This window comes from Nicotiana attenuata, unplaced genomic scaffold, assembly GCF_001879085.1.
Source record: "Nicotiana attenuata strain UT unplaced genomic scaffold, NIATTr2, whole genome shotgun sequence".
Taxonomy (NCBI): domain Eukaryota; kingdom Viridiplantae; phylum Streptophyta; class Magnoliopsida; order Solanales; family Solanaceae; genus Nicotiana; species Nicotiana attenuata.
In genome coordinates, this window is record NW_017671130.1 from 188,951 (window position 1) to 202,557 (window position 13,607).

Genomic DNA, 13,607 nt, shown 5'->3' on the forward strand with positions numbered 1-13,607 from the left:
TCACTTTTGGACCGTAAAATTTGTAGTTGTTTGGCCAAGTCTTTAGGAAGGAAAAAAAGTGTTTTGAAGAGAAGCAGAAGCAGTTTTGGAGAAGCAGAAAAAAGTAGCTTCTCTCCAAAAGCACTTTTCTGAGAAGCACTTTTGAGAAAAATACACTTAGAAGCAGTTTTCAAAAGCTTGGCCAAACACTAATTACCGCTCAAAAGTGCTTTTCTAATTAATTAGCCAAATACGTTACCAAAAGCACTTTTTTTAAAAGTACTTTTGAAAAAAGCACTTCTCAAAATAAGCTGATTTTAGAAGCTTGGTCTAACGGGCTATGAGTCGATATATGTTGTACTTAATTAATCTCGGTTCAGTTTATTTTCATTCCCTTGTAGAAACCAAGAAGCAAAAGATGTTTCTCTACAGTGGAAGATGGTAGAAATAACGTGGGATAGCCACCTTTTAACATGGTATTTAGTTTTTATTCAGTATTTTTAATGTTGAGCTACTCTATTAAAATTAATACGAAAAGATATTTTTACCCTTTCTCTATGAGTGCTGTGTGAATATTAGAGACATGGCGTCCTTAACAATTACACTGCACACATGAAGTTAAGGAAGCCATGTCCTTAACATTTACACTGCAGATATGAAGTTAAGGACTTGACATGACACTTTGTCCTTAATATTTATACAACATTCATGAAGTTAAGGACACCATGTCCTTAATATTTACACAACACTCATAAAGTTAAGGACACTATGTCCTTAACATTTAAATTGCATATATGAAGTTAAGGACATGAGGTCCTAAAGTTTAACAACAAAAGGCGCAAACACAAGTTAAGGACAATATGTCCTTAATATTTACACTGCACATATGAAGTTAAGGACATGACAGGACTCTTTGTCCTTAATATTTACACAACATTCATGAAGTTAAGAACATCATGTCCTTAATAGCACCCATGTCTAGCGCAAGGGTATTTTCGTCCAGGCGAATAAAAATTTATTAAAGACATCTAAAGAGTAAAGACATCTATAATTAGTGGCTAACTGTGCACTTCCCCCGTATCATATCATGCCCCTATTGTCACAACAGTAGTATGAGAATTTTCAGAATACATCTTAACGACTAATGATAACGACTAATGAAAGCTGGTGGGTAAGCCTCACCTTAACTAAAATGGTAAGCTCCCATTATGTGCGGAGTCCGGGGAAAGACCGATTTACAAGAGTTTACTGTACATAGTCTTACCCTGTATTTTTACAAAGAGGTTATTTCTGCGAGACTCACTTAACTAGATACACGAAATTGAGATCCTCATTGCATGCAAATCTTTGAATCGGGAAAGCATCATTTCTTCTAACGGTTGCTTATTTAGAACCCCTTTCTAATTATTATTTTTTTTCCTTTTTTTTTTTTTGGCTTATAGAACACTTCAACTTCTAAAATAGCTAGAATTGAATTGAATAAGAATGAAAATATATCAACATTACCAATCTGAACTGTGAATCAATTTCAACTTATTTCTACAAGCACATCCTCCATAACTTTTTGTAAAATGAAAAATAAAAAGTTGGAAATTAAATAAATAAAAAAGAACTAACCGTGAGATACATTTTGAACTTAAAAATACAAAACTAAAAAAAAATCAACTTGATTAATCTTGAAAATAGGGTATAAGCAATAGCCCTTAATAACCATTGCAATTAGTTGGCAAGCTGAAATAGTACAGTCCTCAATGTTTGTTTCTTCATTATTTTCCCATACAATCCTCTTCCCAATTTCATTGCTTTTTCCATCTCTAAAATACCATTACCACCATTTTCCTTTCTCTTTAATCCTCTCATCAGCACCTTCACAATTCTCTCATCACTCCCTACTGCATCCACAACACTATCCACCACACTTTCCATAATTGGAATCTTGCTTCCCCATTTCCTTATTAATCTTTCTGATTCATAAACTTCAGAATATACTTTCCAAAATGATGCTCTCAAATACCCTTTACCTTTTCCTCTTACCATCCATCTCCTCATACCTTCTTCCAATCTATAAACTACACCTCCCATATCTACTCCTTTCCCAACAAACATCTCAAATTCCATCATTTCTTGCTTTGAACAAACACCATTTTCAACTTTACACCTTTTGCATTTACAAATAAAGCCCCAATTTTTCGCCTTCTCTTCGCGACTCCTATAGGATGAAAACACATCAAAATAGGCCAATGTGAGCTCTTCACCTGCTTTTATGTCTCTAGAAGCATGGATCATCACGTGATCGCCAACGTGGGAACGCCTCACGTTGGGATCACAAGAATGGTTTATCAAAGAAGCCAAAAGCCAAAGACCAATGCCATGTACATCACTATTTTTCCCCTCAACTTTTGATGAAATCAACTCCTCAACAAGAGAGTTCACATCAAGAATGTTTAGCAACTTTTTCATGTCAATTTTCTCATCAAGAAAATTACTATCTTCTACCTCAGGCCTAAATAAATCAATGTCAGGAACCTCAAAATCATCCTCATTCTCACCAGTTGATAACTTACAAATCAAATCGCGCGTTCGATTACATTTTTTAGCAGATTCCACTATCTTTTCAATAAAACTTTTCCACATACCTAATTGAGCTTGTTCCTTAGAATCTTGAAAAATGCATTCAGGTACTATAGCCCTCTCAATAGCAACAGCTTTAGTAACTAAAAGCAAACTTCCACAATCAACATTCTTTGTTACAAACAAACCACGCCCACTAATTTCAGATTTTTTAATCTCTATTGGACCTATGTATTCTGCTAACTCAGGGGATTTTCCTTGGAATTTATTGAGTACCCAATCTGATATATCAAAAGCACCAGTTCTTGATAAAAATTCAAGCTTTTTACACTTTTCTAAATACCCATTAAGAGTTTCAGAATTTTCAAACTCATTGGTATCAAGACTTGCTTGTTTAAAACAGTCCAAGGCTAATCCATATTGATTAAGACTGAGCAAAATCTTACCTTTACAAAGCAGGGTCTTGAAATGGGTGTTTTCGATTTCGGATGCTTCGTTACAATCTTTTAAAGCTTGAGGAAATTCTTGGAGATTTAAATGGGCTTCGGCGCGATTACAGAGAGCTAAACAGAGGGATTTTTTGAGTTTTGAGAGGTTATTTGAATCAAGATTTTTGTGGGTGTTTGAGATTTGGTTATGGCAAAGGGAGATGTATTCAGTGTAGGTTTTTATGGAGTCTTTAAATTCTTTTCTGAGTAGAAGTTCTGTGGCTTTGGATCTGAGATTTTGCATTCTCTCTTCTTCTTCCTCCATTTTTTCTGCAAGCAACTCTCTGTGTGTGTGCGTGTTTTGGTTCTCTTGTTGGAACTATTTGAATGAGATGGAAATGTAACGGTCGTATTTACTAACTCACGGGACAGGTGCTAACGGCTACGTTGTTTTTACTTTTTTACCAAACTATTCCTTTTTATGATTAATACAAAATAGGGTCATAGGCCGGGCATCTGAATGTATCTAATATAAACGGGAGAAATTAAAAAATAGCCAGATTTATCATTGGTCGTTGAAAAATAGCCAAGTTTCAAAAGTCATCGAAATTTAGCCACTTTAAATCTGAGCGAAAACACTGTTCAAAATCCGGAAAAATACGCCCGCAAATTTTACGGGAGTTCCAGCATAAGTATGCTTGAACTCCCGTAAATTTTACGGGAGTTCCAGGATAACTATGCTGGAACTCCCGCAAATTTTACGGGAGTTCAAGCATAATTATGCTGGAACTCCCGCAAATTTTACGGGAGTTCCAGCAAGTATAATTGTCCAGTATAATATACTGGAGTTTGGAGCATTGGTGCTCCAGTCTCCCGCAAATTTTACAGGAGTTAGCAAAGTATACCGGTCCAGCATAATATGCTGGAGTTCGTGCACAAATGCACCAGAACTCCCGTATATTATACTGGACCGGTCCCTGTTGCAGCAAAATAGTGGCTATTTTTCATTGACTTGATAAACGCTGGCTATTTTTCAATGACCAGTGTGAAAACTGGCTATACCATGATATTTTAACAATATAAACAAAGAAAGGAACAAGTGACTAAAATTTCTTTATATTCTAGTTTAAATGAGATTTTAGATTTTATCTTAATGACAATAATAACAAGTCTTATATCCTATAGACGCTCTAGTGAGGAGGTGAGAGGTTGATATTGGAGGGCTTACGAAGAGGTAGACGTAGGCCAAAGAAGAGGTGGGGAGAGATTGTTAGGCAAGACATGGCGCAGCTTCATCTGACCGAGGACATGACCTGGATAGAAAGGTATGAAGGTCGAAAATTAGGGTATTAGAGTAGGTAGTCTAGAATGTTCACAACAGTAGTATTGGCACGTAGTCTCGCTTTCTGTTGGTAGTAAATTTTTATGACTATTCATTGTTTTCTTTTATTGATGATCACCTTACTATCATGTCCTTAACTTCATATATGCAGTTTAAATGTTAAGGACATAGTGTCCTTAACTTTATGAGTGTTGTGTAAATATTAAGGACATGGTGTCCGTAACTTCATGAATGCTGTGTAAATATTAAGGATAAAGTGTCCTGTCAAGTCCTTAACTTCATATCTGCAGTGTAAATGTTAGACATGCGTCCTTAACTTCATGTGTGCAGTGTAATTGTTAAGGACACCATGTCCTTAATATTTACACAGCATTCATGAAGAAAGGGTAAAATCATCTTTTCGTATTAATTTTAATAGAGTAGTAGCTATTTTTGCTCAATATTAAAAATACTGAATAAAAACTAAATACCATGTTAAAAAATGACTATCCCACGTTATTTCTACATTTGATAATATGTCAATTTGACCACTAGTAGTACCTACCTATAGAGATTTTAACACAGTTAGTCTCTTTTTAAAGAACATTTATATAAATAACATTACTTTTGCTTTATTTTAAAAATAGCAGATTCATTTACAATTATAGCATTTTTTTAAAGATTCTTTATGTGGCATTTAATTTTTAAAACGTAAACACTAACCACAATTTAAGGGACTATTGAACCACATTAATTTTCACAAGATTCTCTCTCATCATTAATCTATATTATTCATTTTCTTTGAATTTTTGCTTCAAATAGGTGCTCTAAAAAAAGTCCTATTTTTCATTATTCTCCCTTACACAATCTTAAATCGATCCACATTCCATTACTATAACAATATTATTCAAAGTATTTTCCTTGCAAATACGACTATACCAATATTATACTAAATACATTTCATAAAAAATAAATGTAAAATATTAGCATACCATGTTATACCAAGAACAATTAAATAAATAGAATATACCACGTATTTTAAGACAAAATATATAAAACTTATATACCTAAACACAATCAAATAAATAGAATATACCATGTATTTTGAGGGAAAGTGCAATTTTTTAAAATACCTAAACACAATCAACATATACCATATATTTTTAGGTATAAAAATGATATGTACTTTATTTGCAACTTAATTAATATTTGCTTAGGCTAGGTATAATATTTGGGTATCGAATTTGAGTGTGAAAATAGAAGATATGGGTGTATATATGCATATATAATAGACGTGTATATATATATATATAAAATATACTTAATATATACTGCACAATTTATTTAGAGGCTGATTTGGAAATGAATATGGGGGAAATTAAACATGATTTATGGGCGGGAGGGAAATGATGTGTTAGCAATGAATATGATTAGAAGATGATTGCAAGAAATTTTAAGGAGATAAAATTAAAGTCCTAATTCTTTGAAGATATTTTTGGGATGAAACTGCGATAGTCTCGGAGAATAAAGGATGTCAGTTTCTCTTAGGATTCTACTAATGTAAATAATACACTGCCTCATTTAATATATACTTAATGGTGCTAGAATTCTGTATATATTATTTTAAAATGTGATACTAATGAAAGTTCCTCTAGTAGAGAACATAAAATGAGTCCACTAATATTTCACACACAACATCAAAACAAGATCTTTTTTTTACACATGAATTTCGCTTCTACTTCAGAATGCCAGCTATTACACACACATGCACATTGTCTGAAAGGCCCAATTGGCTATTGGCCATTCAAAGGCAAGAAGTCAAGGCTGAAAATTTGATATTTTGACACTGGTTTCGACTTCTCATCTTTTGGGCTCTATTCAAAGGTCCAAAACAGAATAGAGAAATTGAATGATAGTTTAATTGCTAGAATACCTCTTATTTTCTTCTAATTCTCTTCCCCCCTTTCCTTTCTTGATAACTTAAATCGATTTGATACAAACACTCGATGCGAATAAATATTTAGTGTAATATATTTAATAACAGACCTATTCAAACTATTTAAGAGTAATACGCGTTTTATATACTTTTTTTTTAAAAAAAAAAAAACAAGGTAAGTGATTTATCTGTACGGCGGCACATAGTCAAGTCCACTTAATACAGCCACATCTATATATTATACTCTATAATCCAGCATGATAAACACCACTTATCCAAATTTTCTTATTCTATTGGCTTGATTAATTAATTTTTTAATATTAGGAGGGTATATTCTGTAGGTCCTCATTAGTAATGGGTATGAATGCTTTGAGCCACTAAAAAACAATGGCATCATCCATGACAAACTTGCACACCTAATCAAGCCAATTTTTTAATTGCTAGATAAACTTCAACCAACCCCTAAAGCTAAAACTAGAAAAAGTTAGTTTTTTGACAAAGTTTTCACAAGGAAATGAATGAAATTCCTCAATTATTTATTATAACGATGGTATTAACAAAAATAATTAAAGAAGAAAACATGCAAGCCCCTCGATCATGTTGATCAAAATGACTAAGCTTAGTAATTTAATTAATTACTAACCCTCGTAATATAAATATTGCACGAGCATATAATGGATAAGCTCTAAGGATAGACATTGAATTTACAGAATTAAAGTTGCAACTAATTAGGCTTTTTTTTTTTAAACAATTCGATATTTAAAAATCTATTGGCTTGACTAATACAGTTTTTTTTTTTTGTATATGTGTGTGTGGGGGTGGGGGTAAGCCAATTAAAGAAGTAAAGTGTTCTGTACCAACAAGTTTTTCATTCCCTAAGTACGAACACAAAATAATCTGGTTAAGGGTGAAGCGATCTCAGTCAGGAGCTCTCGTTGGTCGCAACCAATTAGTTGTAACTTTATTTTTGATTACTAAAGCTTTAGACCAATCAAAATCATTTTTCACTTTTATTTTTCACCATTCACAAGCCCACCACAAGAAGAAAAAGAGATGAGAGAGATAGGTTTCTTGGTTTGCAATTTAACCCTAGAAAGGAAACCTCTAGTCAAACACGTTGCTTTTTCTTTGTTTTTCAAATGCAGTGGACCACAAAATGACTGCTTCATTTTGCAATATATACTATCCACGTTGAGCATTTATGTCTCTATAATTTACTACTAATTATGTTTTGTAGATAAACTTTAAAGAAAGATATGCAAGGTGTTGTCGTAATCCTTTGTTTTGTTCTCATCCAAAAAACCCTAATTATTGGGAGACCAAACTCCCATGCTAAGACATTTCTTGTCTTTATATTGAAGTGTTCATATATCGATCTAATATTCTCTATTTATTATATATTATATATATTTTTTTTATCATTGATCCCATTTTATTTAAAGTTAGTTACCTTATCAGGAATTCCTCTTAAATGGGTTAGTTAAGATTCTATTTTGATATGGACAAAAAGGACTACTATTTTAATTAGTTATTATACAATTTTCATCGGATGAAAGATAAAATTTCTAGTCGAATGATATTACACATAAATAAAGGTAAAGATCAATCATATCAAGTTGGGATTAAAAAGAACCAATTGTTCTGAGATTGAGGAATGGCTAAAAACCAATTGAGAAACTAATTGTATTAATCCAAGGTTTTTGTATTTAAGATTAAATCGTCACTTGATGAGGGGGCAAAAAAAAAACCTGCTATAGTGAATTATTACAGTAGTAATGTTGATATTGGTGTAGCACTAGTTTTAATATTTTAATTATTGCAAGATTAAAAAACATGGCTTTGTCGACACTTCGTTGAATTGAATACCATAGAAGGATGTGATAAAACAATTTGAATTCTTCAATTTACTCAGATGGAATATCATATGTAGTGCTGAATTCAATCTAAAGCTTTTTCGAAGAAAGCAAGGAACGAATGATCACAAGCTCTATTTAAACGCTCGACATATATTTAGCTCAAAATATATTTATTGCATGGTCGAGCAAACCTAGTATAGTTTCATAAATGAAATTTAAAAAAAATAATATATATGCAAATTAGAAAGACCGCGTCTAATAGACCTTTTGGCTAAAAAAATTAAATAAAAAGAATCATGGAAATACTTCGTTATCTCTAAAAAAAAGTATATAACTCATGGCCATGATTAATATTAAATTGGGTAGATGTTGAAATTTAATGGCTTGAATTATCCAAAAAAGAGGCTGAATAGTGAGGTGGCTAGATAAGAACCACAAGTAACTCACCTACATTTTTCTCTAGTTCTTATCTTATCTAACCTCTTTTGACAAGACACCTGTCGACTTTCTAAAGTAGGAGCTGGTTTCTATTTTTGGCAATTGATTATTTACTTAAACTACTTTTTTAATAATTATTCTAGTTAAATTAAGATTATCATCATCTATTTAAGTTAAGAAGTAACAGATGTACTTGCTTTAGTAGGAAAAAGCAATGTACTCTGCTCACGTTATCCACCTTTTTATTTTTTATTTTTTTTTATGTGAAATAATTGGTTCTAGTTTGTGATTTGTATTATTATTAAAGTTACAAATTCCCTTTTATGAAGGGTTTCTTTGTAGATATTTTTTGAGTAACGTAATAGTGTAAAAACTTCTTTATACTGTCAGAATGTATAGTTAAACTCTTTCGAAACTATAATTTACTGTTTTTATATTCTTACGAACTATGCAGTGGGTATTTAATTACAAAAATGATGTCTCCTATAGTGATCTGCACCAAAATAATAATAATGCTTGAAGTTATATTTTTATTCAATGTATATGGTTTTTCTTATCCATTTATCCAAAATACCTAGGGAAAAGCTATTCTTTTGGAGTTGTTTCACATAAAAGGTAATAGTAATACTAGTACAAATAAAATTCTTTGGATTAGGAAATTTTAAAGTGTCTCTTTTAGAAACACATTGAATTATGTGTTTAAAGAAGTCATAGATATAATAGACCCACATAAATACACCAATATAATATAATTAATCAGAGGCGAATCCACGATTTAAATTCTACGTTTTCAATCTGTAAAATTCTTAGAATTAAACTCATTGTATTTTTAAATTTTATGGATTCATATCTACTATTTACTGTAACTTCAGTGTATTTTTCTACATAAATTTATACTTATCATCGGAAATACCGCACCGCAATACGATATCTACGCCAATGGGACTTTTCTTTTTTGCTTTTTAAAATGTTTTAGGAAATTCAAAGAAACATGGAGTAATATTTATTTTATGTATTAAAACAACCACATTATAAATCACGTGTGAGAATTGTTTTCTCATTTTTCACATTCTCTATGATACAATGAATCTTTCTATCGACGAGAGCACATAAGTTTGTTCCTATGATTATGGAACAGAAAAAAGAAAAGAAAACTCTGCATTATTGAAAAGTCTCTTTTCTATTTTCAAGAAAGGAACAATAGAAGTAAATGGTGGACCTCTTTAAGTTGGCCATCAAATTAAACTTGGAGAAGAACCATTCTCTGTATTACTATATTAAGCTTTGGAAACTGGTCTAATATAGTGGAAAAACTCAAAAAAGAAAAAATCATTTTTTAAAAGTAAAATGAGTGCAATGCTAAAATTTTTACATGTCGAATCCGTGAAATTTAAATCTAAAATCCGCCCTGATTCTATTTACCTTTAAATATTGGATATCTAGAAAAAGCTACTTTTGTAAAAAGAAAAGAAATATCAGAACTCAATAACATGACAAAAGAAGTCCAAAATTCGTTTGCCCAATTGTCCTCATACTCCTCAAACTCTAATCTTATTGGCCAAGGACCATAACTTTTGACTAGAAAAATGTGTAAGAATAATAGTTTGTTAAAGTTGCACAAACAAGAAAATAGAGATAAGAACTTAGGATATTCCTCTCCCAATGCCCTTAATCCTTATACCCCGAACCCCCCCCCCCCGCCCCCCCACCCAACACCACCCCTGTGGTGGACCCACCTTCATTTAACGGGTTTCACTTGACACACTTTTATCGGAATACATTACTCCTTCGGTTCACTTTAATTAATTTCTTAATATTTTTTCTTATGGCCCACAATATTTAGTTTTTTCAAATATCAAGAAGGAATTACTCCATCCGACTTAGTCCAAAATAAATGTCCATTTATATAATCAAGAAAAAATTCAATTTATTTTTTTCAAAATTACACTTATTTACGTATTCCTAAAAAGTCATTTACTCCTTACATTTGAGAAGAAAAGTAAGTGCTACTATAACTATGCTGCAACATTTAATGAAGGGTAGTTTAGTCACACTAACTATTTTCGTCTAGAACTTAGTATTTCCTTAATGGGTGTGCCCAAAGCAAATTTGTCACTTATTGTGGACCGAGTAACTTTTTTTCTTTCCAAAGCTGGCCTTAGAGTAAAAGAACCTAGGAGTATTTATTATATTTTCAATGATAAAATTAAGGCTAATATGGTCAATTTCATTAATGTTAAAAGATGGATTCCTTAATATGTGTGAAAATAACCAAAAAATCAATTAAAATAAACCGGATGGAGTGTGTGTGTGTGTATATATATATATATATATATATATATATATATATATATATATATATATATATATATATTTTACACTCTAGGCAAGTGCANGTATGGCTTGCGGTAATCATACGAGGTATGCAAGTCAAAAACAACCAATAAAAAAAGGACAAATTTAAAAACCTCCAACAATTATAAATCGAGCAGCCTTCTCCTTGCAAACATTTCAAACTCTCTCACTTCTCATTTTCCTCCTATAGAATCAAAAATTTCCCTCTCCTCCCTCTTCTTTTAATTTCCTCTATCAACCCTCTTTTTTCCCACGTTTCTTTGCTTTGTGAAAAAAAGGATTTAAAACAATTCATTTTATTCCATACAAAGCCATATATATATATATAAAAAAAAATAAGCCACTTCTTTCATATCTTCACTAGCAATATATTTGAATAAGATTTTTTAAAATATGGTTGGGAAAATTAGCTCCGATCTTCCTCCTGGATTTAGGTTTCATCCTACTGATGAAGAATTAATTATGTATTATCTTCGATATCAAGCTACCTCGAGACCATGTCCCGTTTCAATTATCCCCGAAGTTGATCTATACAAGTTCGATCCCTGGGAATTGCCTGGTTAGTATACATATATATACGCGAAAAAATCTATCTTAAATTCGAAAAATCTTGAATATTTTTTGAAATATTATTGATGATTAATTATTTATGTTCCTTTATGAAATGTAGAGAAAGCTGAATTTGGAGAAAATGAATGGTATTTCTTCACACCTCGTGATAGGAAATATCCAAATGGTGTTAGGCCAAATAGAGCAGCTGTTTCAGGTTATTGGAAGGCTACAGGAACTGATAAAGCTATTTATAGTGCATCTAAATATGTTGGTGTAAAAAAAGCTCTTGTTTTTTACAAAGGAAAACCTCCAAAAGGTGTCAAGACTGATTGGATTATGCATGAATATCGTTTAAATGAATCAAGATCTCAACCTAACAAGCAAAGTGGCTCTATGAGGGTAAGACTTTTCAATTTCAAATTAGTCGGGGTCAGTTATATGAATCGTTTATATCCATTCGGCGTATTAGACTACTAATATTTTTTTTTTCTTTCTTGGGTATTTTTCAGTTAGATGATTGGGTACTTTGTAGAATTTATAAGAAGAAAAATATGGGAAAAACTATGGAGATGATGAAAGCTGAAGAAGAAGAATCAGAGGCTCAAATTGAGATTACCAATAATGATATTGAAGTTGTTGGTGCTACTACTAATGGACCACAAACAAATAAATTGCCAAGGAATTGTTCATTGTCACACCTACTAGAATTGGATTATTTTGGGTCAATTCCACAATTGCTAGGTGACAATTCATACCATACAAGTTTTGATAATGACCAAAGTTACACAATGAACAATGTTAATACAAATGTGGTTCATCAAATGGAGAAATCTCAACTAGGGGAAGTGTCACACCAACATAATAGTCAAAACAATAATTATAATATCTTCTTCAATCAGCAGCCAGTTTTTGTAAATCCGGCTTTTCAATTCCAGTGACGAAAAGCTCCACAGAACTGTTGTATGCGGGTACTTCGAGGCCTATGACTTTCTTGATAGCCTCATTCTTCAACCATAAATTAAGATGTGGCTAAAGTCTCTCGAGTGGTAACATATATTATGCTAAGATGGCTATTGGATGAAGCTGACAACATGGAAGTTTTCGACAATTGTAAAATATTATAGTGGAAAGTGACACATTATGTGATTGGTATTATCAGCAAGAAATCTCTAGTAGAGACAAAAAGAAGGGATGGGGGGGGGGGGGGCAACAAACTATTGTATTAATTTTAGAATATAGTTTAGTTTCTCAGCTTGTGTTTGGCAAAACTAATTTGCTTGTGAAATTGTAATGAATATTTTTCTGCAGTACTCTACCTTTTGATTTATTTATTTTTATTTTAGAGATGACATGTCAAATTGGATTTTGGATGAAGCTTGACTCTGCTCTCGTAAACCTCTTTCTTCAACTTAATTTTCTTTATATTTGCCTTCTAATTGGTAGAAAAAGGAAAGTATTCATTGAATATTAATTTTAAAAAGTCAATTATCCTTTAGATAATAACCGCGTGGAAAATTATTCAATCAAACTAGTATATAAGCTTTCGGATAGATTCGGTTAAAAGTTATGAATAAAAAAAGAGGCACTTTAATATGAGAGCAGGAAAGATCTGAATAGACAATAGTAACCTCATGTTCTTTAATTTAGGATTATGAAATCAAATTGAGATTTCAAAATAAACTTTACTATATTGATTATTGCAAGGATGGTGAAAAAGATAAAAATATTAAATAGGAGTATTATTTTTTATTTCCCGTCAGGTGTCCCATACCCGCTTGAGCTCGACTTATCCAGCTTCACACGGAGAAGTCTCGCTTTTGTTGTAAAATGCTCCCTATCAAAAGGGACTCCATTATCAAGAATCGAATCATATATCTTTGATTAAGGATGGAGGGGGTACTTATCACCCCATCACAGCCTTTGGCGGTTAATAGACTTAGTACCCTAGATGATCCCATGATTTTTTTTCTTTTTTTTTTAAAAAAAAAAAAAAAGATGACCCCAGATAATAAACTGATAATGAGTTATTAATTCACTTGATGAAACTAAGGTTGATATAGAAATGATATGATTCTCTTGCTATGTGGAGTTCATATAAACTAAGTGGCAGATTTGTGTCTTTATGTCATTTCCAAATACTTTGATCCTCGATTAGAAAGGGGCGAGCAAGA

The 13,607-nt window shown here is 31.9% G+C and overlaps 2 protein-coding genes across 2 annotated transcripts; one reads left to right on the forward strand and one right to left on the reverse strand.

Moving 5' to 3' along the window:
* Positions 1–1,454: 1,454 nt before the first annotated feature.
* Positions 1,455–3,381, reverse strand: LOC109206132. The gene has a single exon (XM_019368907.1). The coding sequence runs from the start codon at positions 3,301–3,303 to the stop codon at positions 1,699–1,701; it is 1,605 nt and encodes a 534-aa protein (XP_019224452.1). The 5' UTR covers positions 3,304–3,381; the 3' UTR covers positions 1,455–1,698.
* Positions 3,382–11,026: 7,645 nt separating this feature from the next.
* LOC109206133 (NAC transcription factor 29-like) lies at positions 11,027–12,806 on the forward strand. Its single transcript, XM_019368908.1, has 3 exons — positions 11,027–11,443; positions 11,555–11,835; positions 11,946–12,806. Exons 1-3 carry the CDS (start codon positions 11,278–11,280, stop codon positions 12,372–12,374), a joined length of 876 nt encoding a protein of 291 aa, XP_019224453.1. The 5' UTR covers positions 11,027–11,277; the 3' UTR covers positions 12,375–12,806.
* Positions 12,807–13,607: the final 801 nt, after the last annotated feature.